This window comes from Staurois parvus, unplaced genomic scaffold (assembly GCF_062004578.1).
Source record: "Staurois parvus isolate SC_StPar_1 unplaced genomic scaffold, SC_StPar_1.0 ptg000248l, whole genome shotgun sequence".
Taxonomy (NCBI): Eukaryota; Metazoa; Chordata; class Amphibia; order Anura; family Ranidae; genus Staurois; species Staurois parvus.
Genome location: NW_028318044.1, coordinates 2,511,155 through 2,536,602, shown reverse-complemented (window position 1 = coordinate 2,536,602; position 25,448 = coordinate 2,511,155). Strand labels below are relative to the sequence as shown.

Here is a 25,448-nt window from a genome sequence, read left to right as displayed (position 1 = left end):
TGCACTGTAACCAGCATGTACAACATTTGCTGCCTTCCTTCCTTAAATAAGGGCAATAATTGCCACCTGTTTTTCAAAGAATGAATGACCTCAGTAATAGAACTCCACACTGCTATTATTTTGAACACGCCCCTTTCAATGAGTGATTCAATGACACAGAATCAGCAGCATGCATGTCATGACTGTTGGGTCTGTTGGATTTATATTACTCTACTACACCTGCTAGGAAATTATTTGCCATATAGAAATATCTTTTCTTAGTGATGTCTGACTGCTATTATTTTGAACACAACTGTGTGTGTATATGTGTGTGTGTGTGTGTGTGTGTGTGTGTGTTATATATATATATTTCTTTAGGGCTCATTCATACCAAATGCATTGGACTGGTCTGGGCAGCCTTGCAAAACACATAGAGGGGCACTTACTAAAACTGGAGCCCACAGAATCTGGTGCAGCTGTGCTTGTTAACCAATCGGCTTCTAGATTTTATTGTCAAAGCTTAAAGTGGTTGTAAAGGCTTTTTTTTTTTTTTTTAACCTTCATGCATTCTATACATGAAGGTAAAATATCTTCTGCATGCAGGTTGTAGCCCCCCCCTGCCCTATTCTCACCAGAGCCCTATCGCGATCCAACAATGTGCACAAGAGCAGCATCTCTCTTGGCTCTCTCCCTCCTCATTGGCTGCTGCTGTGTGAATCATAGCTAGTGAGGAGGGAGCTGGGGCCAGCAGGCCATGCTCTGTGTGTCTATGGACACACACACACAGAGCCAGCTCGGGAGCAAGCAAGCACAAGTGCCCCCATAGCAAGCAGCTTGCTATGGGGGCACTTGGAGGGGGGGAGCGAGAGCAACTGAAGTTAGAAGCTGATTGGTTACTATGCACAGCTACTGCAATTTTGATAAATTTCCCCCATAGACAAGGAAATAATGCCTTAAATTGTTCAGTTCAGTGGACACCACTATGCTGCAGTAGTGTACTTTTTTCCCTTTTTTTTTGTTATTAAAGTGCAGTTAAAAGTCAGCAGCTACAAAAACTAGCTGCTGACTTTTAAAAAACAGCCACTTACCTGTCCGTCGGTCCTGTGGTGTGTCCCCCGCAGCCCGTTTCACCGGCCATCCTGTATTCCAGGAGGCCGGCATCTTCAGTGTTGTCACCCGGCTGTGACAGCTTGTGGCTTCACAGCCGGGTACCCACTGCGCATGCACAAGTAGCGCTGCACTTCATGAATGGACCTGTGGTCTTGTGGGACCTGTCACGTGTCCCAAAAGACTACAGGGAAAGAGGGAGGGAGGACACCTTCCGCTTCCGATTGCCTAGACCAGTGGTGGGCAACCTTTTTTTTCAACTGAGCCAAATCTCGCCAAAACCACGATTGAAATTTATTTTGAGAGCCACATTTTTAAAACTGAAAATACATAGGATGGTACACTGTTTTTAGTTTCAATAAGTTTTTTTATAGTAATTCATCCCCCATATAGTAATTCATCCCCCATAGTAATTCATCCCCCATATAGTAATTCATCCCCCATATAGTAATTCATCCCCCATATAGTAATTCATCCCCCATATAGTAATTCCTCCCCCATATAGTAATTCCTCCCCCATATAGTAATTCCTCCCCCATATAGTAATTCATCCCCCATATTAATTCATCCCCCATATAGTAATTCATCCCCCATATAGTAGTAGCAAGTAGTAAGTCAAGTCCCCCCTGTGTCAATTCACTTACCTTTGCTCCGCGCGTTCCTCTCGCCATGCTCCCCGCGCCGTTCCGGTCTTCAGGGCGGACTGTGAGAGGAGCCTAGCTCCCCTCACGTTCGTCACGCTGCCCCGCCTACACACATCCTGACAGCCAATCACTAGCTATCAGGATGTGAGTGGCAGCGAGACTGGCCAATCATTGCTGGGCTAGCTGTAGAGTCCTCGGCCACCCGAGAGGAGGGAGGGGAGGGGAGCGGTCGCCCGAGAGGAGGGGAGGGGAGCGAGCGCCCGGCACACAGAAGAGCCGCATTAAAATGTGTAAAGAGCCGCATGTGGCTCGCGAGCCGTGGCTTGCCGACCACTGGCCTAGACGATAAGACCGGAAGTGGGAGCGGGTACCTGTCAAATTCGGTGCCAATCCTTAATGGGGAGCAGGGGAGCTGTCCTTAAAGCGGAACTTCCCCTTTTGGGTGGAGCTCCGCTTTAACACACTTCGTTGTAGACCACTACTATGTGCTATGGAGCAGACAGAAAAACGAAATGTTATTTTGGGGAATCGGTGGGGGGGGGGGGGGACAAAATGTGTGATGTGTCAGTACAGTGCATCAGCACCACCCCTACACAGTGCACACACACCTGCTGGTGAGAACAAGCCATTATTATGGTCAAAAATAATAAAAAAAAAACAAAACTTTTTTTTTAAATATTGCATATTAATATGTAGTCTCCCATTCAGCCATCAGACAGAGCTCTAGACTCCATTGTGAAGCATTGTTTCCTTCTCAGCTATACTGATTGACAGCAGGCAGGGTGTGGATCCCAAAGCCATTAGCAGGCTGTCTTTTGGCTACCCAGAGATGCAAAATCACATGTATATACATGATTTTGCACACCCCTGCTGCCCTGTAACAGTATATCTTGTATAGGGCGGCAGGAAAGTGGTTAAAATAAAATATGAAAAAGTCTTCACAAGCACCAGTGTGGACAGCCCAGTACCAACGAACACTGAATGTCATGTATAGGATTTAAAATTGCAGTTCATTATGTCACCCCGGCTGCTCTGCTAACATTTGCCTTTGTTTTTGTTCCAGTTCCCCTAACCATTATGATCATTTTAAGAGACATTGCCTTGATTGCTGCTGTGTTTTATGTTAGATATAAAACGCTGCCACCGCCTGTAAGTATTCCTATAATATTTTTTTTTTTTTTTAATGCAATTGAAATAAGATTCTTTATCTAATCTATCTGTCACGATCCGCCTGGCGGCGTCTCTATCGGTCCACAGCACGGATTTCCTCAGGGCGCGGGGTCTAAGTCCCAGTCTGCTTATTCACCAGGGCCCCTGATGGTGGGGATGGACTTGTAGCAGACAGGAATCAGGTCGCAACCCCTGAGTATGTCCGACAATGGTAGAGAGCACTGTCAGAGGAGTGCAGGGTAAGGAGTCTGCTGTGAAGAGGCTGGCAGACCTGGTAACCAGGGACGATCCCTGCGGGCGGGATGGATGGATCGTCTGGGTGGCTGGAAGCGTAGTCGGGCGGGCCAGGTCAGCAACGTGCGGGCAGCGAGGTACCGGAGGAGAAGGCAGAGAATGGTCGGGGTCACAAGCCGGGTTCAGTAACTCACGGGCAGCGCGGTACAAGGGGTCAGGCAGAAGGATGGTCAGGCAAGCCAAGGGTTAAGCAGGATACAATCAGCAGGGTCAGGTACAATGCAGAGGTCGGCAACGGAGTAACAGGATCAGGTATCAGGACAGAGCACAAAAGACCAGACGGCAATTGACATACCTCTAATCCAGTTTAAATAGCCCGCCCTGCACTGTCATTGGTGCCAGGCACGTGTCCGCGATTGCCAGTGCGCATGCGTGGCCATCGCGATCGCCCAGGTCCCGCTGCCCGCCGATTAAAATGCATCGGTGTCCTGCACATGCGCCGCCCGGCGTATCGCGGCAGGGACACCGATCCCTGACACTATCTATCTGTCTGTCTATACATTGGGATTGATCAATTTAAAAATATATATGCTATAGCTTTTAGACTCTATATAACTTTTATATAAAATAAGTAATATACACTGATTTGGGTTATTTGTACCAAAGAAATGTAGCAGAATACATTTTGGCTGAAAGTTCTTAAGAAAAATTATTTGCAAAATTTCCTAACACAAAAACGAGTTTTGTTTCATTTTTTTTTTTTTTTTTTTTTTTTGCATTTAGATCACAATAAATAAATAAATGAATAAATAAATAAAACCAGTGGTGATTAAATACCACCAAAAGAAAGCTCTATTTTTGTGAAAAAAAATAAAAATGATACAAATTTCATTTGGGTACAGTGTTGCATGACAGCACAATTACCAGTTAAATTAGCGCAGTGTTGAATAGCAAAAATGGCCTGGCCATGAAGGGGGTAAAACCTTCAAGTGGTTAATGATACTTAAAGCGAATTTGCTATAAGAAAGTAAAAAGCATTTACCTGAATGAAATCCATTCATTCAGGGGTTTTTTTTTTTTTTATTGTGTGTGCTTAGCTGTGATTTGGCCACAGCTAATCACATGACACAGCTGGGATGTGATTGGCCCAGCTTGTGCATGTGATCGCTGTGACCATTCACAGTTAGACACACTTGTATACAATGGATGGCATGAAAGGAAGCCATCCATTGTATACAACTATCATGTGACCTGCTGTGATTGGTGACAGCCGGTCACATGGTACTGGCAACGGGGCTGGTACACAGATCTGTCATCGGCCGTGTCCGAGGTACACAGCCGGTGACAGATCGCACTACAGCACGTCCCTGCGGGCATGCACAATGCGCGTTCCTGAAAGGATGCCATATGGAGGCTGGAGGGACGAGCTGTTCGCCCGGCCGCCATCTGGCTATAGGCCGGGCAGTAACTGGTTAACGTAAGGGTGATGCTCCAAGCAGCTCAAGTAATCCACACGAGTTAAATGCTCTCAGTGTTGTATATATTAGGAATTGCATAACAAAAATGTATCCTTACACTCATATGTAATGGGGCCCAAAGAACCGGCACCAGTTTATGCAGCCTGTGTGTGTTCCAATAGTAATGGCCAGCGTGCGTTCCAAGCCTCGCTTTCCATAGGCTTTCTAATACTACCGCCATATAACTTTGCCCTGGATGCTCTATATTAGGGGGTCTCCAAACTTTCTAAAGACAGGGCCAGTTTACTGTCCTTCAGACCTTGGGGGGGGGCGGCGGCAGAATGGACTTTACCCAGTGGGAGTAAACAATGACTGATCTTTGGTATTGGGGGAAGAAATAGTTGGTGTCAGTGGGAGGAATAGTGCTCTATTGGTGTCAGTGGGAAGAATACTGCTCTATTGGTGTCAGTGGGAGGAATAGTGCTCTATTGGTGTCAGTGGGAGGAATAGTGCTCTATTGTTGGTGTCAGTGGGAGGAATAGTGCTCTATTGTTGGTGTCAGTGGAAGCAATTATACCCTATCGCTGGTGTCAGTGGCAGGAGTTATGCCCAACGTTGGTGTCAGTGGTAGGAATTATGCTCCATTATTGGTGTCAGTGGCAGGAATTATGCCCCTTTGTTGGTGTCAGTGGCAAGAATTATGCCCCTTTGTTGGTGTCAGTGGCAGGAATTATGCCCCATTGTTGGTGTCAGTGGCAGGAATTATGCTCCATTGTTGGTGTCAGTGGTAGGAATTATGCTCCATTGTTGGTGTCAGTGGCAGGAAATATGCCCCTTTGTTGGTGTAAGTGGCAAGAATTATGCCCCTTTGTTGGTGTCAGTGGCAGGAATTATGCCCCTTTGTTGGTGTCAGTGGCAGGAATTATGCCCCTTTGTTGGTGTCAGTGGCAGGAATTATGCTCCATTGTTGGTGTCAGTGGCAGGAATTATGCCCCATGGTTGGTGTCAGTGGCAGGAATTATGCTCCATGGTTGGTGTCAGTGGCAGGAATTATGCCCCATTGTTGGTGGTGTCAGTGGCAGGAATTATGCCCCATTGTTGGTGGTGTCAGTGGCAGGAATTATGCCCCTTTGTTGGTGGTGTCAGTGGCAGGAATTATGCCCCATTGTTGGTGTCAGTGGCAGGAATTATGCCCCATTGTTGGTGTCAGTGGCAGGAATTATGCCCCTTTGTTGGTGTCAGTGGCAGGAATTATGCCCCTATGTTGGTGTCAGTGGCAGGAATTATGCCCCTTTGTTGGTGTCAGTGGCAGGAATTATGCCCCTTTGTTGGTGTCAGTGGCAGGAATTATGCCCCTTTGTTGGTGTCAGTGGCAGGAATTATGCCCAACGTTGGTGTCAGTGGCAGGAATTATGCCCCATTGTTGGTGGTGTCAGTGGCAGGAATTATGCCCCATTGTTGGTGGTGTCAGTGGCAGGAATTATGCCCCATTGTTAGTGGTGTCAGTGGCAGGAATTATGCCCCATTGTTGGTGGTGTCAGTGGCAGGAATTATGCCCCATTGTTGCTGGTGTCAGTGGCAGGAATTATGCCCCATTGTTGTTGGTGTCAGTGGCAGGAATTATGCTCCATTGTTGGTGTCAGTGGCAGGAATTATGCCCCACGGTTGGTGTCAGTGGCAGGAATAAAAGCAAGCAGAGGGTCGCAGTTTGGAGACCACTGCTCTATATGAACCATTATTTTTGACAATGCTTTGTTTACGCCTTTTCTTACTGACTATGACCATTTTTTTATTCTTTTTTTTGGACAATATAGCACTTTCTTGCAAAGTTCAGTGCACTTCCTAAGATGGTCTGTTTGCCTTCTTTGTGCATGGTATTTGTACAAATAAACGAATTACAAAACAAGACAGCCCCTGGAAACATGGGACAAAATACTGCATGTACATTTTTCCCATAGGGGAGAAAGCTGTGAAATAAATACGATTTATTTTCTTTAAGCAGTTCATTGCGACACGCAGCATAGCTCAGTTCTCCAATTACCAGCAGCAGCCCCACTCTCCGGTGTGCTGGGATATTCTAACCCTTCCTTTTAGCATGGGGTAAGTAATAAAAGGAAAAAAGCTGATCATATTTAGTGCTGTGTATGAAGCCTGGCAGGATTACAGTAACGGAAACGTATGTGAATAAATGCGAGCGCAGACAGAGGAAAGCTGCTGGAATAAAAGGCAAACCTCTAGACCTCCAAATAATACAATATGATAAAAATGCAGCGCTAAAGTATGATGAATAAAAATATTAAATCTAAATATATAGGTATTGGGAAGTGAGCGCTATTGCAGCGCGTAAGAAGTGACACCGTGATGGATCGTCTCTGGGTGACGTAACGAAAAAAGGGATATATACCGTATTTTTCGCTCCATAAGACACACTTAGGTTTTAGAGGCAGAAAACGGGAAAAAAAAATTCTGAACTAATGGACTGCAGACATAGTACAGGAGATGACCAGAGACTGCGGACACAGTACAGGAGATGACCAGAGACTGCGGACACAGTACAGGAGATGACCAGAGACTGCGGACATAGTACAGGAGATGACCAGAGACTGCGGACACAGTACAGGAGATGACCAGAGACTGCGGACACAGTACAGGAGATGACCAGAGACTGCGGACACAGTACAGGAGATGACCAGAGACTGCGGACACAGTACAGGAGATGACCAGAGACTGCGGACACAGTACAGGAGATGACCAGAGACTGCGGACACAGTACAGGAGATGACCAGAGACTGCGGACACAGTACAGGAGATGACCAGAGACTGCGGACACAGTACAGGAGATGACCAGAGACTGCGGACACAGTACAGGAGATGACCAGAGACTGCGGACACAGTACAGGAGATGACCAGAGACTGCGGACACAGTACAGGGGATGACCAGAGACTGCGGACACAGTACAGGGGATGACCAGAGACTGCGGACACAGTACAGGAGATGACCAGAGACTGCGGACACAGTACAGGAGATGACCAGAGACTGCAGACACAGTACAGGAGGTGACCAGAGACTGCGGACAGTACAGGGGATGACTGCTGACCTTTGGGGAGGGGGGGAGCGGGTACCTGAATTTGACAGATACCCGCTCTTACTTCCGCGGAGTTGTTCTTTGATCTTACCTGTTCCTCGTCCAGCCGCGCGCTGTCTTCCCGGCTTCTGTAGTGTCGTCGCTCGGCATGACAGCCGGGTGCCAAGTGCGCATGAGCGAGAAGCACTTGCCCTTTGTGATTGGTCCGGCGGCTTCTGGGATCTGTCATGTGTCCCAGGTACCGCCTTACCATTCACAAAAAAGCACCACTTCTTGAGCATGCGCACTTGGCACCCGGCTCTCAAGCCCAGCGCCACTACAGAAGCCGGGAAGACAGCGCGCCGCTGGATAGAGGAACAGGTAAGATCAAAGAACAACTCCGCGGAAGTAAGAGCGGGTACCTGTCAAATTCAGGTACCCGCTCCCCCCCCTCCCCAAAGGTCAGCAGTCATCTCCATAAGGTCCCACTGCAGAGCTGAGCGGCCGGCCCGGTATTCTGACACGGCGGCAGTGGAAATACCGGACCGGACGCTCCATAAGACACACTAACATTTTCCCCCCTTTTTTGGGAGGAAAAAAGTGCGTCTTATGGAGCGAAAAAAACGGTAATGTCAATATATAAAGTGACTGTAGTAGGGCAGCACAGTGGCTAAATGGTTAGCACTTTCTCCTGGCAGTACTCGGGTCGTTGGTTCGAATTCCAGCCACGGCACCACCTGCCTGGAGTTTGCATGTTCTCCCTGTGCCTGTGTGGGTTTCGTCCGGGTACTCCGGTTTCCTCCCACACTCCAAAGACGTGCTGGTAGGTGAATTGGCTCCTGTCTAAATTGCCCCTAGTATGTGTATGTATGAATGGGAGTTAGGGACCTTAGATTGTACACCCCTTGAGGGTTAGGGACTGATGTGAATGTACAATATATATGTAAAGCGCTGCGTAAATTGATGGCGATATATAAGTACCTGAAATAAATAATAAATAGTGCATCATACACAGAGAATACATATCAAGTCCAGATAAATTAGTGATCTGTGCTCCGTGTCGGTGATCTCTGACGAGGGCCAGTAAATGAATGTACTCACCAGAAGCGCAAAAGGTATGCGCATGTGTGTGTATATGTATATATGTGTGTGTGTGTGTATATATATGTGTATGTGTGTGTGTGTGTGTGTGTGTGTGTATATATATATATATATATATATATATATATATATATATAATCTCCGCCAATGATCATCAGGGTCCAGGGGACAGCTCCAGCTATTATCGGATCAAAGGCATCAGCAGTTGGGGGAAATCACCACCTTGGGGGCTCGCATGTCACAAGCTGTGGAACGTAAGGGGTTAAGCCTCCGCATTGTGTAAAAAGACTGTTTGATCCTGTCTTCTCTGATCATAGCCGGACACCTATGATGAGCATATGTAGTACTGTGTGTGAAGCCTGGCAGGATTACAGTATCACCCCGGTCACATCAAAGCCGGTTTTGAAATCGTGCGACTTACAGTGAAGTCGCACAATTTCAAAGTCGGGTGACATGCCGATTTGATTGCGATTTGCAAGACATCTGACACAGACGTCTATGCAAATCACAACAAGAGTAGTGTATGTACTACTTTAGAAACCGGTGCGGCTCTGACCAAGTCGGAATCGCACCGATATGACCGTTCTAATAGCGGACAATAGGGTGCGACTTGGACTACGATTTGCAAGTCGCCTGCCATGAAAATCACACACCAAATCGCACCCAATGTGACCGGGGGCTAATACAGGACCTTCAATAGGGGATGGTGAAAGCAGCCTGTCTATAGCCCAGTTCTGTCCTGGAATCATGAAAGGGAAAGCCTGAATAGTTCTTCACATTGTTTCCAAGACTCAAATTGATTGCTAGTCTTCCTAATAAATGCACCAAAAATGTTTGTTTTTTTCCTGTCTTTCAGAGAACAGTTGGAAAATATTTTAACCCTTGCTATGCAACTGCTCAGTTAGAGCCAACGTTTATCAGTAAGGTAGGTATGGTTTCCTCTCCTCCGCTGGCTAATGAGTTTGGGGATCCATCTAATAGTTAGCAGTATGTCCTCATGCACACAGGGAGTTTTTGCAGCCACTTTTAGGGGAATCAGGCTTTTTTTTTTTTTTTAATTATATTCTCCTATGTGCCCACACACACATAGACATTTAGAAGCTTTTAGTAGCAGTAGTGTTTACCGGCAGGAAAATTAACCCAGGGCCAGTGCATCCAGGAGCATTGGTGCTTTGGCAGAAAAAAAAACGCTGACAGATCCTACACTATACTGAACTCTGCTACATGCCGGTGCCCAGCAGCATTTTTTAGCAGCATTTTTTCCTTTGCTGGTTAAGGAGAGGGCCAGGAAACCAGCCGCCATGTCCTTAACAACGGATGAGTCAGCAGGATTATATGTCTGTCTGTCTGTCTGTCTGTATGTGTATATATATATATATATATATATATATATATATATATATATATCTATATATCTATCCGGCAATAAAACAAATAGTGAAAATCATGGGGGTCCCCCCCCCCCCCGGTCCATACTAAGCCCTTTGGGTCTGGTATGGATTTTAAGGGGAACACCACACCAAAATTAAAAAAAAAAAAAATGGTGTGTGGTAGGATTCCCCTCTGACAGCTGAATGTAAAAATAAATATATATATATACAGTATATATATACAGTATATATATATTGCCGGCAATAAAACAAACAGTGAAACAAAACGTCATGGGGGTCCCCCCCAATCTATACTAAGCCCTTTGGGTCTGGTATGGATTTTAAGGGGAACACCGTACCAAAATTAAAAAAAAAAAAATGGTGTGTGGTAGGATTCCCCACTGACAGCTGAATGTAAAAAATATATATATTGCCGGCAATAAAACAAAAAGTGAAGAAAAACATCATGGGGGTCCCCCCCCCCCCCAGTCCGTACTAAGCCCTTTGGGTCTGGTATGGATTTTAAGGGGAACACCACACCAAAATTAAAAGAAAAATGGTGTGTGGTAGGATTCCCCTCTGACAGCTGAATGTAAAAATAAATATATATATATATATATATATATATATATATATATATATATATATATATATATATATATGTGTGTGTATATATATATAGCCGACAATAAAACAAAAAGTGAAACAAAACGTCATGGGGGTCCCCCCCAATCTATACTAAGCCCTTTGGGTCTGGTATGGATTTTAAGGGGAACACCATGCCAAAATTTAAAAAAAAAAAAATGGTGTGGTAGGATTCCCCTCTGACAGCTGAATGTAAATATATATATATATATTGCCGGCAATAAAACAAAAAGTGAAAAAAACATCCATACTAAGCTTTTTGGGTCTGGTATGGATTTTAAGGGGATCACCACATTAAAAAAAAAAAATGGGGTGTGGTCCCCCTTCTTCTCTCCCCAAATCCATACCAGACCCTTATCTGAGCATGCAGCTTGGCAGGTCTGGAAAGGGGGGGCCAATGAGCGCCCCCTGTCCTAAACCATACCAGGCCACATACCCTCAACATGGGGGGGTTGGAAGGTACCTTGGGGTTGGGGGGGGCAGTCCTCCTCAAAGCACTTTGTCCCCATGTTGATGAGGACAAGGGCCCCTTCTCCACAACCGTGGCTGGTGGTTTTGGGGGTCTGTGGACGGGGGGGGGGCTTTTCAGAATCTGGAAGCCCCCTTTAACAACCCCCCGAGATTCTCCCCTCTATGTGAATGAGTATGGGGTATGTAGTATCCCTGCTCCTTCACCATAAAAGTGTAAAAAGTAAATAAAAACGCAACACAAGTTTTTGACAAGTCCTTTATTAAACAAAAAAAAAAAATGTCACCCAGTGTGGATCCATCATGGATGGCGATGCCCACGGCCACCACCCACCCACCCACCCAAAAATAAAAACCTCTGGTCCCGGTGAAGGCTCCCGCCGTCTTACAGCTCTTTAATAACTAAGGGGTGGGCCATCCAGTGACGTCACTTGTAGACCCCGCCCCCTTGTGACGTCACCACCCCAGCATGCTTTCTGGCCACTCCTTAGCAACGGGCCAGCTTCTGAATGCAGAAGCTAAAAACGTAGCTTACACACTGCTAAACCCAACAAAAATCTCTAAAACGAGCGTTTATTGTCCAGCATTTCTACAGCAGTTTTTAGCTTTTCTAGTGTGCATGAGACCTATGGGTTAACCAATCGTACCCCATTCACATGAATAGGGCTGTTTTACAATCACCCCAAAACCGCAAATAGTGTACATGGTTGTGGAGTGCTTGTGCTGGGTGCAAGGGGTTAAAGCAGTCAGTGAGGAGGTGATACAGCGCCTCCTCGCCGCCTGTCTTATGCTGGCTGAAGAGCAATCCGTATGTGAATTGCTCTTCAGAGAGCACCGCACATGTGAATGGACTCTAAGGGCTCGATCACACTAGAATACAGTGCGGTAGAGCTGCGATCCCGTGCAGCTTCCCGCACTGCATTCCGATCGCCATGCCCTTGCGATCTGCTGCGGGGGTCAGTTAAAAGTTGACCACACCCCAAACACAGGTCGAACTGGACCAAATCGCATGGTAGAAAGTATCTTGTGATGCAGTTGCTGTGCATTTCAAAACATCGTATTCATTTTATTTCAGGTACTTGTATAGCGCTGTCAATTTTATGCAGCGCTTTACACACATACAGTCAGGTCCATAAATATTGGGACATCGACACAATTCTAACATTTTTGGCTCTATACACCACCACAATGGATTTGAAATGAAACGAACAAGATGTGCTTTAACTGCAGACTGTCAGCTTTAATTTGAGGGTATTTACATCCAAATCAAGTGAACAGTGTAGGAATTACAACAGTTTGCATATGTGCCTCCCACTTGTTAAGGGACCAAAAGTAATGGGACAATTGGCTTCTCAGCTGTCCCATGGCCAGGTGTGTGTTATTCCCTCATTATCCCAATTACAATGAGCAGATAAAAGGTCCAGAGTTCATTTCAAGTGTGCTATTTGCATTTGGAATCTGTTGCTGTCAACTCTCAAGATGAGATCCAAAGAGCTGTCACTATCAGTGAAGCAAGCCATCATTAGGCTGAAAAAACAAAACAAACCCATCAGAGAGATAGCAAAAACATTAGGCGTGGCCAAAACAAGTGTTTGGAACATTCTTAAAAAGAAGGAACGCACCGGTGAGCTCAGCAACACCAAAAGACCCGGAAGACCACGGAAAACAACTGTGGTGGATGAGCGAAGAATTCTTTCCCTGGTGAAGAAAACACCCTTCACAACAGTTGGCCAGATCAAGAACACTCTCCAGGAGGTAGGTGTATGTGTGTCAAAGTCAACAATCAAGAGAAGACTTCACCAGAGTGAATACAGAGGGTTCACCACAAGATGGAAACCATTGGTGAGCATCAAAAACAGGAAGGCCAGATTAGAGTTTGCCAAACGACATCTAAAAAAGCCTTCACAGTTCTGGAACAACATCCTATGGACAGAGGAGACCGAGATCAACTTGTACCAGAGTGATGGGAAGAGAAGAGTATGGAGAAGGAACTGCTCATGATCCTAAGCATACCACCTCATCAGTGAAGCATGGTGGTGGTAGTGTCATGGCGTGGGCATGTATGGCTGCCAATGGAACTGGTTCTCTTGTATTTATTGATGATGTGACTGCTGACAGAAGCAGCCGGATGAATTGTGAAGTGTTTCGGGAATATTATCTGCTCATATTCAGCCAAATGCTTCACAACTCATTGGACGCTTCACAGTGCAGATGGACAATGACCCAAAGCATACTGCAAAAGCAACCAAAGAGTTTTTGAAGGGAAAGAAGTGGAATGTTATGCAATGGCCAAGTCAATCACCTGACCTGAATCCGATTGAGCATTTCACTTGCTGAAGACAAAACTGAAGGGAAAATGCCCCAAGAACAAGCAAGAACTGAAGACAGTTGCAGTAGAGGCCTGGCAGAGCATCACCAGGGATGAAACCCAGCGTCTGGTGATGTCTATGCGTTCCAGACTTCAGGCTGTAATTGACTGCAAAGGATTTGCAACCAAGTATTAAAAAGTGAAAGTTTGGTTTATGATTATTATTCTGTCCCATTACTTTTGGTCCCTTAACAAGTGGGAGGCACATATGCAAACTGTTGTAATTCCTACACCGTTCACCTGATTTGGATGTAAATACCCTCAAATTAAAGCTGACAGTCTGCAGTTAAAGCACATCTTGTTTGTTTCATTTAAAATTCAGTGTGGTGGTGTAAAGAGCCAAAAATGTTAGAATTGTGTTGATGTCCCAATATTTATGGACCTGACTGTATATATGTATTGTACATTCACATCAGTCCCTAACCCTCAAGGGGTGTACAATCTAAGGTCCCTAACTCGCATTCATACATACACATACTAGGGACAATTTAGACAGGAGCCAATTTACCTACCAGCATGTCTTTGGAGTGTAGGAGGAAACCCACGCAGGCACAGGGAGAACATGCAAACTCCAGGCAGGTGGTGCCGTGGCTGGGATTAGAACCAAAGACCCGAGTGCTGCCAGGTGGAAGTGCTAACCATTTAGCCACTGTGCTGCCCAATAGTACATGCACTACTATTGGTGCGGTGCGATTTCAGCCCATTCAAATGAAATCTAACTGCACAGAGCTGCAGATGAATCAGACAGGAACACACAGCGCGTTCCTGTGCGATTCAGCCTGGGACATAATGTGAACCGGCCCTAAAACTATTGATGTCTCTAAAACACTAATGAGGTTATTTAACCACTTCCAGTCCGGACACTTACACCCCCTTCCTGTCCAGGCCAATTTTCAGCTTTCAGCGCTATCACACTTTGAATGACAATTGCGCGGTCATGCAACACTGTACCCATATGAAATTTTTAGCATTTTTTTGAGACAGATAAAACTTTATTTTGGTGATATTTATTCACCACTGGGATTTTTATTTTTGTTTGCTATATAAATGAAAAAGTCCAAATTTAGAAAAGTGTTTTTCTTATAAAATTTTGCAAATAAATAATCTTTCTTCATAAATCTTGGCCAAAATGTATTCCGTTATCTTTTTGGTAAAAAAAAATAACCCAAATTAGTTTATAACCAAAAATCATAATTTAAAAAAAAAAAGTTTCCTTTTTTATTATTTTTTTGTTAACATACTGTCACCCTAGCAGTACAGTGTCACCATGGTGACACTGTACTACTTGTGGGGGGTGATGAAGATTTTTTTTTTACACTGATTGCTTTTACACCCATAAAGGCTGTAAAAGCAATAATTTATCCTCTCTGGCTGCATTCTTGCAGCCATTGAGAAATGCTGTGAGAGCTGTGATTGGTCACAGCTTGTCACATGGTACAAGGCTGTTGTGAATAGCCTTGTACCATGTGATCTCTGTGGTCATTCACAGATTTCACACGTAGTAAGCAATGATGTCAGAAGTGACATATTGCTTACTCCTATTCATATGATCACTGATTGGCCAATCAGTGATCACATGATCGGGACCTCACACCGAGGTCCCGTACAGCGATCAGTGTCCCAGGGAGTGCGCACAGTCCAAAATGGCGCGCGCCATTTATGAACGGCAACCCGCCCCTGCACTGCCACCGTCCGGCCGTTTTATATACATGAGCCGGATGGGAAGTGGTTAAAGAAAAACTCCCAGAATTGCCGTACCATTTAAAGTTTGTTGGTTTACAGTGGGTTAGGTCATGGAGTAGCAGTGCCTCCTGCAGAGATTGGCAGCTTCCATAGGGATCCCACAGGTATGGTGTATGCATGCTTACTTTGGTCCAAGCCAGGGGCAGACTGACCATTTGGAAACTCGGGCACTGCCCGACGGCCGGGGTCAGTAGGGGGCCCCATGAGATGCCCCTGGTACCTTTTTTCATAGGCATTTTTGAGTTTGGGCAAGGACACAGGGGTCCCATGATCCCCTATTGCCCGGGGACCCCATGAGTTGTCAGTCCGCCCCTGGTCCAAGCTGTAAGAATTGCCATACCTAAATTTCAGCTTTAAGGGGAAGTACTGTGTAACATGTAAGGGCGACTTTGTAGCGTCAATGCTAATTACAGTATTTTTGTTGCCTTTCAGATGAACACTGCAGTTCAGTTAATACTGGTAGCAGCTTCATTAGCGGCTCCTGTGTTTAATTATGTGGATAGTGTCTATCTCCAGGTACTATGGTGAGTGATCCAACCCAACCCGATTCACACTACATAGCTGGCTTTGTCTGCTGCGGTCAGTTTGCCATCTCTCTAGACCAGGGGTAGGCAACCTGCGGCTCTCTAGCTGTTGTGGAACTACATCTCCCATGTGGCATTGCAACATTACAGAACTGACAGTTACAGCTATGACTTGCAGAGGCATGATGGAACTTGTAGTCCTGCAACAGTTGGAGAGCCGCAGGTTGCCTACCCCTGCTGAAGACTGAACAGACGTTACATGGAGCAATTTGCCATTAGTGTGTTTACATATTTACATACACTTTATATGGTCCCAGGTGCATTTTACAGTTGGGGCTTTTTTGATGTGTGTTTGATGCTTCGGTAATGCTCTTTTAAAGCTTTAATGAAGATTGGCAAATACCTTGTGTGTTGATTTTCTATTCGTACCCCCACTCGGCAGATCCCTAGCTCATCAGTACCCTCATTCAGAAGATCCCTAGCTCATTAGTACCCTCATTCAGCAGATCCCCAGCTCATTAGTACCCTTTTCAGCAGATCCCCAGCTCATTAGTGCCCTCGTTCAGCAGATCTCCAGCTCATCGGTACCCTCGTTCAGCAGATCCCCAGCTCATTGGTACCCTCGTTCAGCAGATCTCCAGTTCATTGGTACCCTCATTCAGCAGACCTCCAGCTCATTGGTACCCTCGTTCAGCAGATCCCCAGCTCATTGGTGCCCTTGTTCAGCAGACCTCCAGCTCATTGGTGCCCTCGTTCAGCAGATCCCCAGCTCATTGGTGCCCTCGTTCAGCAGATCCCCAGCTCATTGGTGCCCTTGTTCAGCAGATCCCCAGCTCATTGGTACCCTTGTTTTAGCAGATCCTCAGCTCATTGGTACCCTTGTTTTAGCAGATCCCCAGCTCATTGGTACCCTCCTTTTAGCAGATCCCCAGCTCATTGGTACCCTTATTTAGCAGAACCCCAGCTCATTGGTACCCTTATTTAGCAGAACCCCAGCTCATTGGTACCCTTATTTAGCAGAACCCCAGCTCATTGGTACCCTTATTTAGCAGATCCCCAGCTCATTGGTACCCTTGTTTTAGCAGATCCCCAGCTCATTGGTACCCTCCTTTTAGCAAAACCCCAGCTCATTGGTACCCTTATTTAGCAGAACCCCAGCTCATTGGTACCCTTATTTAGCAGAACCCCAGCTCATTGGTACCCTTGTTTTAGCAGATCCCCAGCTCATTGGTACCCTTGTTTTAGCAGATCCCCAGCTCATTGGTACCCTTATTTAGCAGATCCCCAGCTCATTGGTACCCTCCTTTTAGCAGATCCCCAGCTCATTGGTACCCTTATTTAGCAGATCCCCAGCTCATTGGTACCCTCCTTTTAGCAGATCCCCAGCTCATTGGTACCCTCCTTTTAGCAGATCCCCAGCTCATTGGTACCCTCCTTTTAGCAGATCCCCAGCTCATTGGTACCCTCCTTTTAGCAGAACCCCAGCTCATTTGTACCCTTGTGTTTGCAGATCCCCAGCTTATCCTGGTTCTCCTCCTATCTATCACAGCGCTCCTTCAGTGTTACCTATAACTCTGTCTCCTCCTCTCCACTTCCTTCTTCTTTAGGGGTCCCCCAAGGCTCTGTCCTTGGACCCCTTCTCTTCTCTATCTACACCTCCTCTCTTGGTCACCTGATAACCTCCCATTGATTCCAATGACACCCAAATCTATTTTTTAGTCTCTTCTCACATTACCAACTTACTAACTCACATATCAGAATGGATGTCGCTCCACTTCCTTAAACTAAAGCTGTTTAACCATTTCAATACCGGGCAATTTTACACCTTCCTGCCCAGGCCATTTTTCACGTTTCAGCGCTCTCACACTTTGAATGACAATTGCGCGGTCATACAACACTGTACCCAAACTAAAATTTTATCATTTTCTTCACACAACTAGAGCTTTCTTTTGGTGGTATTTAATCACCGCTGGGGTTTTTATTTTTTGCTAAATTAACAAAAAAAGACCAAAAATTTTGAAACAAAAAACAAATTTTTCTTTGTTTCTGTTATAAAAGTTTACAAATAAATAATTGTTCTTCATAAATTTAGGCCGAGATGTATTCTGCTACATGTCTTTGGTGAAAATAACCCAAATTAAGATGTATTATTTAGTTTGTAGGAAAGTTATAGAGTTCACAAACTATGGTATAGATCTGAATATTGATCAATCCTGAAGTACTGACAGCCAATCTAATTTCTTGAGGTCCAAGAATGTCAGAACAGTACAGATATCCCCCAAATGTCAGGACAGTACAGATATCCCCCAAATGACCCCTTTTTGCAGAGTAGACAGTCCGACGTACTTCATAAGAGGCATGGCGAGTTTTTTGAAGTTGTATTTTTTTTGTCATAATTTTTTGGAAAATGAAAAAATTATTTTCACTATTTTTTTTTTTTACATACTGTCACCAGTGCAGTACAGCATCATCATATAACTGGCATGGCAGTGAACAGGGACACTGACTGGTGACAGTATTGAAAAAAAAAATATATTTTTTTTTTTTAATTTTTTTTAATTTTTTTATTATTTTTAATTTTTTATTACACTTTTTTTTTATTTTTTTTTAAGATTTTTTTTCATATTTTACTATGACCAAAGTAGTACAATGTTACCATAGTAACGTTGTACTACTTTGGGGAAGTGATCAGTATTTTTTTTTTTTTCTACACAATTTGCTTATAGCAAAGAATTACTTTGCTATAAGCAAGCATTTACCTGAATGAAATCGATTCATTCAGCTTTTCTTTTTTTTTTGTGCTTAGCTGTGATTTGGTCACAGCTAATCACATGACATGTGCATGTGATTAGCTGTGACCATTCACAGCTAGGCACTAGTATACAATGGATGGCATGAATGAAGCCATCCATTGTATACAACTGTCATGTGACCTGCTGTGATTGGTCACAGCAGGTCACATGGTACCAGCAACGGGAGCCGGTACTCAGATCTGTCATCGGCCGTGTCCGAGGTGCACGGCCGGTGACAGATCGCGCTGCTGCGCCGCTCTGCATTAGCGCAAACTGCGCATGTGCGGGAGCACGCCAAATGACGTGCACCCGGAATGCAGCAACACTTTTGAAGCAGCCAAACGGCCATTGGCCGGGTGGCTAATGGTTAAAACCGAGCTGATAATATTCCCTTCCCCTCGTGCCCACCTCCATGACTTAATGCAACTAACAGTCCCTCCCCTCCAGCCAGGGTACTAGGTGTAATCCTGGACTCTGACCTATCCTTTCAGCCCCAAATCAAACCACTGTCAAAAAACTTGTAGACTTCACCACCATAACATCTCTAAAATTTGCCCCTACTTAACTAATGAAACCACCAAGATGCTCATTCACTCCCTTGTTATCTCTTGCCTTGAATATTGCAACTCCCTCCTCATTGGCCGACCTCTTCGCAGGCTATCCCCTCTTCAGTCTATCATGAAGACTTCTCTACCTTACCAACCACTCAGTGTTTGCTGCCCCTCTCTGCCAATCCCTCACCTGGGTTCCCAGCGAATTGAATTCAAAATCCTAACTATGTACAAAGCCATCCACAACTCTTTCCTGAGCTACATCACCAATCTGGTTTACAGATATCACTCAAACCACCCTTCTCTCCTCCTCCCATGCTTGTCCCCAGGACTTTGCTAGAGCCTCTCCCATCCTCTGGAACTCTCCCCAATCTGTTTGGCTCTCCGATACTTTGGCTGCCTTTAGGCGATCCCTGAAAACTCATCTCTTCAGGGAAGCCTGTGACACCTCCAATTAAACATTTATCACTTCCATCAGCTCATCCCCCACAGTTATAACCTTTTGTACCACTTGCTCCTGCGCATCCATTCATACGCAGAGCCACAGCTCAGCCCCTCCCCTTCTCTCTCCTCATTGGCTCACTGGCTGTGATTGACAGCATTGGAAGCCAATGGCTCCCACTGCTGTCTCATCCAATAAGGAGGGAGAGTCCTTGGAGAGCCAAGGGTGTCGTGCACATCGCTAGATCGCGATGGGGCTCAGGTAAGTATTAGAGAGGGGTTTCTGCATGAAGGTAAAAAAAACCTGGAGCCTTTACAACCGCTTTAAGTGTGTATAGTTTGCGTTATAGGTTCACTTTAACCTCCCTGGCGGTATTCCCGAGTGTAGCTCGGGGTAAAGTTTCAGCACCCGCGATGTCTCTCCTGCAGTGTCCCCCGCCATCTCCTCCGGCATCTGTCTTCTGGGTTCCGTTCCCTGCGACGTCGGGACGTAAGGGGGGACGGAACTGGCAGGAAATTTAAAAATGTCAAAAAATGACATTCACTAAATACACTAAAATCGCATAGTATAACACTCCTGTATCAAACCATTTCACATACATTTTGTCCCGAGTGCTTTGTCCTGCGCCCTGCCTGCATTTTTACTGTTCTTTCTGCCTGGAAACTGAGAAGCGTCCCTTTAGGTCAGACGCGGTTTTAGACCGGCTAGAGAACAGCGATAGTAAATCAGAACCACTTGCAGAATTGAGTGATAATGATTCGTGGGGGAAATTTGACATCAAACACTGAAAACGATTCTGCGACTTTGCTCAGTGATGTGCGAACTTGGCGCTCTATTTCAAATTTCAGTGTTTTTGGTTTGATTACATTATTGAATTACATTTATTATTATTATATTATTATTTTTATGATTATTTATTATATTATAATTTATGATTTCGGGTTTCAAATTTTATCATCCCCGGGATGTTTACTAAACTCTTATTCGGACAGATTTCAGTGAGTTATTCCTAAAAATTACAGGCCTACAATAAAAAAACGACATATTTCCATACAAAAAAAAGGTACCGCTGTGAGCAAAGAAATATGGACATAATCAGACTGCTAGGGAGGCTACGTAAAACCACATTTTTATTTAATTTGTTTGTTTTATTTCACAGGTGTATCACTGCTCTCACAACGGCTGGCTCAGGATACAGCTATTATCATTACGGACATAAAACAGTGAAGGTTTTGAATAATAAAAAGAAACATTCATGAAGTACCCTCGGCACCATCATTTGAAGGACATAATTTTTTTGTTGGTGCTCCTTGACAGATGACTGATAAACTCCAATCGTAGGAACTGGATGAAACCGAATCAAAGTCTGATTATATTATTTATACACAAATATTCAATATTTGAATTTTGATACAATAAAACATGGTGGATTTGAAGACTTTGGTGCAGTCTTTCCAAAAAATGAGCTTGCACAAATTAAGCTGCTTTGAGGGGATAAGCCGATAGATGGGATCCTTGGTAAGGTGATGCATTGCTGGAATGCTAATTTCAGGCTGAACTCAGAAAATGTTTTTAAAGGAAATTTCCACTTTTGTCAATAATGATGTATATATTTGGTACATACCGTATTTTTCGCCGTATAAGACGCACATTTTCTTCCCCAAAACTGGGGGGGAAATGTCAGTGCGTCTTATAAGGCGAATATGGAGCGGCCGGTCCGGTATTTCCACCGCGGCCGTGTCAGAATACCAGGCCGGCCGCTCATCTGTGCAGCGGGACCTTACCTGTTCCTCTATCCAGCGGGGTGCTGTCTTCCCGGCTTCTGTAGTGTGGGCATGACAGCCGGGTGCCAAGTGCGCATGCGCAAGAAGCGGTGCTTTTTGTGAATGGTAAGGCGGTACCTGGGACACATGACAGATCCCAGAAGCCGCCGGATCAATCACAAAGCGCAAGTGCTTCTCGCTCATGCGCACTGGGCACCCGGCTGTCATGCCGAGCGCCATTACAGAAGCCGGGAAGACAGCGCGCGGCTGGATCGAGGAACAGGTAAGATCAAACAAAAACTTTTGTAAGTAAGAGCGGGTACCTGTCAAATTCAGGTACCCGCTCCCCACCTCCCCAAAGGTCAGCAGTCATCTGTGCTGTCCGCAGTCTCTGGTCATCCCTGTGCTGTCCGCAGTCTCTGGTCATCCCTGTGCTGTCCGCAGTCTCTGGTCATCCCTGTGCTGTCCGCAGTCTCTGGTCATCCCTGTGCTGTCCGCAGTCTCTGGTCATCTCCTGTACTGTCTGCAGTCCATTAGTTCAGAATTTTTTTTTCCTGTTTTCTGCCTCTAAAACCTAGGTGCGTCTTATGGTCAGGTGTGTCTTATACGGCAAAAAATACGGTAGTCCTTTTATAACTGTAGCCTTATTAAAATGACTGTCTAATTTCATTCTGCAGGTGTTTTTGGTTCTGAAACAGTATAATCATACAGGATATGGTGAGAAGGGACTAAAGCAGTCAAGGTGCCTTCACTCTAATCCAGACTTTCTCAACTTTTTCAACATTGAGGAACCTTCGAAATATCTTTCCGGTCTTAAGGAATCCCTGCTAAAATGTATTATATCTACAGCTCATCATTAGTGTGATGGTCAGTGGGAAGAATGACCCCCTAGAAAGATCAATGGTATCGGTGGGAACTTTTCTGAAAGGTGGAAATTTCTCAAGGAACCCCTAGCAACCTTTACAGGAACCCTTTAGTTCCATGGAACCTTGGTTGAGAAACTCAGATGTAAATATTGAATAGCACTGTATAGCGTGCTTAAAATCAGAAAGTATTCATATGTCTTATTCCATCACATATCCCAAAAATGAAATAGTTATTCCTCTTGTGCACTGAGTGAGGACTTTTTGATTGGCTTTAGTCCCTTTTCGCTATAACCCTCAATGGTTATACTGTCTCGTTGGGTCTTAAAGGGTAAGTTCACTTTTTCTCCAAAAAGAAAAAACTAAATGGTGAACTAACACCAAATATCCTGGCCACCCCTCTGCACCCCACGACACATAGTGGCTTTGCCTCATGCTTCCAATGTAGCGGTCTTTACGCTGCAATACACAGACCCGGAGTCAGTATCCATCATAATTCTCACAATGGCAAGCACTCAATAGTCAGTGTGACCAGGCTGACCAATGACAAACGCTTCTTTCTTCTGGGACATCTTGCCAAAAGAAGCCTCAGATGCGCTTCTCATTGGTCTGTGCAGTCATGGGGCTGCGCTGACCAAGGAGTGCTTGACATTACGAGCATTATGATGGATATGTATTTTTCTTGCTTAGATGTTTGGGGACATGGGTGGCAGGAAAGGTAACGGTTCATTTTTTTTTTTCTTAGGAATCCTTGCACTCCTCTATTCTCACCTAGTCAGGAATTATGTTTTCAGCACCCCGGGATACTTGCATCAGGCATACTAGGACGTCTCGGTGTACTGATCATGTATTGCTGCACGTCAATAGGGGCCATTGCTCTTCTGGGTTCCTGCAGCTGGACCCCTGCTGATGTGCATCTGCACATGTGTTTCATCAGGGGGATGGCTGTGAGAATCTGGTAAAGTCAGCTTGCTCTGGCAATCTGATGGATGTGTCTGGGTTTGGCGATTGCTCTGGCAATCTGATGGATGTGTCTGGGTTTGGCGATTGCTCTGGCAATCTGATGGATGTGTCTGGGTTTGGCGATTGCTCTGGCAATCTGATGGATGTGTCTGGGTTTGGCGATTGCTCTGGCAATCTGATGGATGTGTCTGGGTTTGGCGATTGCTCTGGCAATCTGATGGATGTGTCTGGGTTTGGCGATTGCTCTGGCAATCTGATGGATGTGTCTGGGTTTGGCGATTGCTCTGGCAATCTGATGGATGTGTCTGGGTTTGGCGATTGCTCTGGCAATCCGATGGACGTGTCTGGGTTAGGAGGTTGCCAGGAGAACGGTACTTGCCTGACTGCATTGTTGCAAGTGTAAAGTTTGGTGGAGGGGGATTATGGTGTGGGGTTGTTTTTCAGGGGTTGGGCTTGGCCCCCTAGTTCCAGTGAAGGGAACTCTTAAGGCGTCAGCATACCAAGACATTTTGGACAATTTCATGCTCCCAACTTTGTGGGAAGAGTTTGGGGATGGCCCCTTCCTGTTACAACATGACTGCGCACCAGTGCACAAAGCAAGGTCCATAAAGACATAGAGGAGCCAGTTTGGGGTGGAGGAACTTGACTGTCCTGCACAGAGTCCTGACCTCAACCCGATAGAACACCTTTGGGATGAATTAGAGCGGAGACTGTGAGCCAGGCCTCCTCCCCCGACATCAGTGCCTGACCTGACAAATGTGCTTCTGGAAGAATGGTCCAACCTTCCCATAGACACCCTCCTAAACCTTGTGGACGGCCTTCCCAGAAGAGTTGAAGCTGTTATAGCTGCAAAGGTCGGGCCAACTCAATATTGAACCCTACGGACTAAGACTGGGATGCCATTAAAATTCCTGTGCGTGTAAAGGCAGGTGGCCCAATACTTTTGTCAATATAATGTATGTCTATCCCTATTTGTAATCAGAATCTATGTACTCATATGTAAATAGTTCCAACCCTTATTTTCAGAACCAGTTGTCCTTCATTAGCATCAAGAAGCCCCAATCTGAGCACATTCTTCAATAGGGATTCTTTTAATCTAGATGAGACCTAGTGCGCCATTGTACCCAGTAGTAGTGCCATTGTACAGCCCTGCATTGCAAACAGGAAGCACAGATTGTGGCAGATATATGCGAATCTGGCTGCCCCCGTAGACGTACATAATTTACAAGCCATACACAAAAACATAGTTTATAAAACATGAACTCGTACAATTATTTACATTAAGCTGATCACATTTAGATATGTATAAAACGAATTGTAGAAAGACAACAGTTTCCCTGTAAGTCCCAGTCCAGCTCTGGCTGACCCAATAATCCATGTTGGCCTCTGGTCCACCAGCAGGTCAGTAAGGTCAGTCTTTTTCATGCAAACTTCCTTTGTCTTATGACTCTTTGTTGATTCTGAATTGCTTGTATTCTAAAAGTCTGAACTGTCCATTAAGGACCCTTTATAGGTATAAAGTTGTGAAAGTTCGTCATTGCTACATGTTGCAAAGAGTTTTTTTGTGTGTTGGTGTTGCATCCACCAGCTTTATGAACTGAAGGTCCATTGTATCTTCCTTTTTACTTATTTTTGGACTAGTAAACCAATGTCGGCCAATTAGTCCTCCCAAAATGCTGAATTGTGGATGTCTACAGTCCGAAAGATCAATAGGCATTCCAGCAGCAATATCTACGAATGGATTTGCCAATTCCAGCCAACTCCAATGGCCTACATGGTGCATCTCAGTCTTTCCAATAAATTTGGAAGAGTGAACGTTAAGCTGGATATCCATTGGTAGAATTTTCTTTCAACGTTTCTCACTAAGAACATGAATGGGGTCAAATTCGCTTTTGAGTGTAGTGATAAGAAAATTCAAAGGAGCAGGATGGAACATTTTCCTGGATTGTTCAAATTTCTAACATTGTAAGTGGTTTTCATTTGGTAAAGTCCATTCATTCTAAAATTCATTGTTAAAAGCAAACAACATTTTGAACAAGATTTGAATGTACTAAGAATTTTTCTATAAATTTTCCTTAATTTTGAAATTCTACTGGTGTATACCTGGCTTTATTTGTTTTCAAAAGAAAAACTGTGGATTACAGGTTTGAGGACTTGCATGCTTTAATAGTTCCTGAGATGTTTAAGAAGCCAATGGGA

At 44.9% G+C, this 25,448-nt stretch overlaps 1 protein-coding gene across 3 annotated transcripts in view; it reads left to right on the top strand.

The window, feature by feature from the left end:
• CRLS1 (cardiolipin synthase 1) overlaps positions 1 to 21,096 on the top strand; it is a 36,452-nt gene extending 15,356 nt beyond the window's left edge. The window contains exons 4-7 of one of the 3 annotated variants that reach the window (XM_089680628.1): positions 2,794 to 2,879; positions 9,614 to 9,682; positions 15,784 to 15,875; positions 20,820 to 21,096. In XM_089680628.1, the coding sequence (XP_089536754.1) occupies positions 2,794 to 2,879; positions 9,614 to 9,682; positions 15,784 to 15,875; positions 20,820 to 20,919 (347 nt within the window). In that variant the 3' untranslated portion in view covers positions 20,920 to 21,096. The remainder of the gene's footprint in view (positions 1 to 2,793; positions 2,880 to 9,613; positions 9,683 to 15,783; positions 15,876 to 20,819) is intronic. The other 2 variants (XM_089680630.1, XM_089680629.1) reach the window with 2 other exon arrangements.
• The last annotated feature ends 4,352 nt before the right edge of the window (positions 21,097 to 25,448 follow it).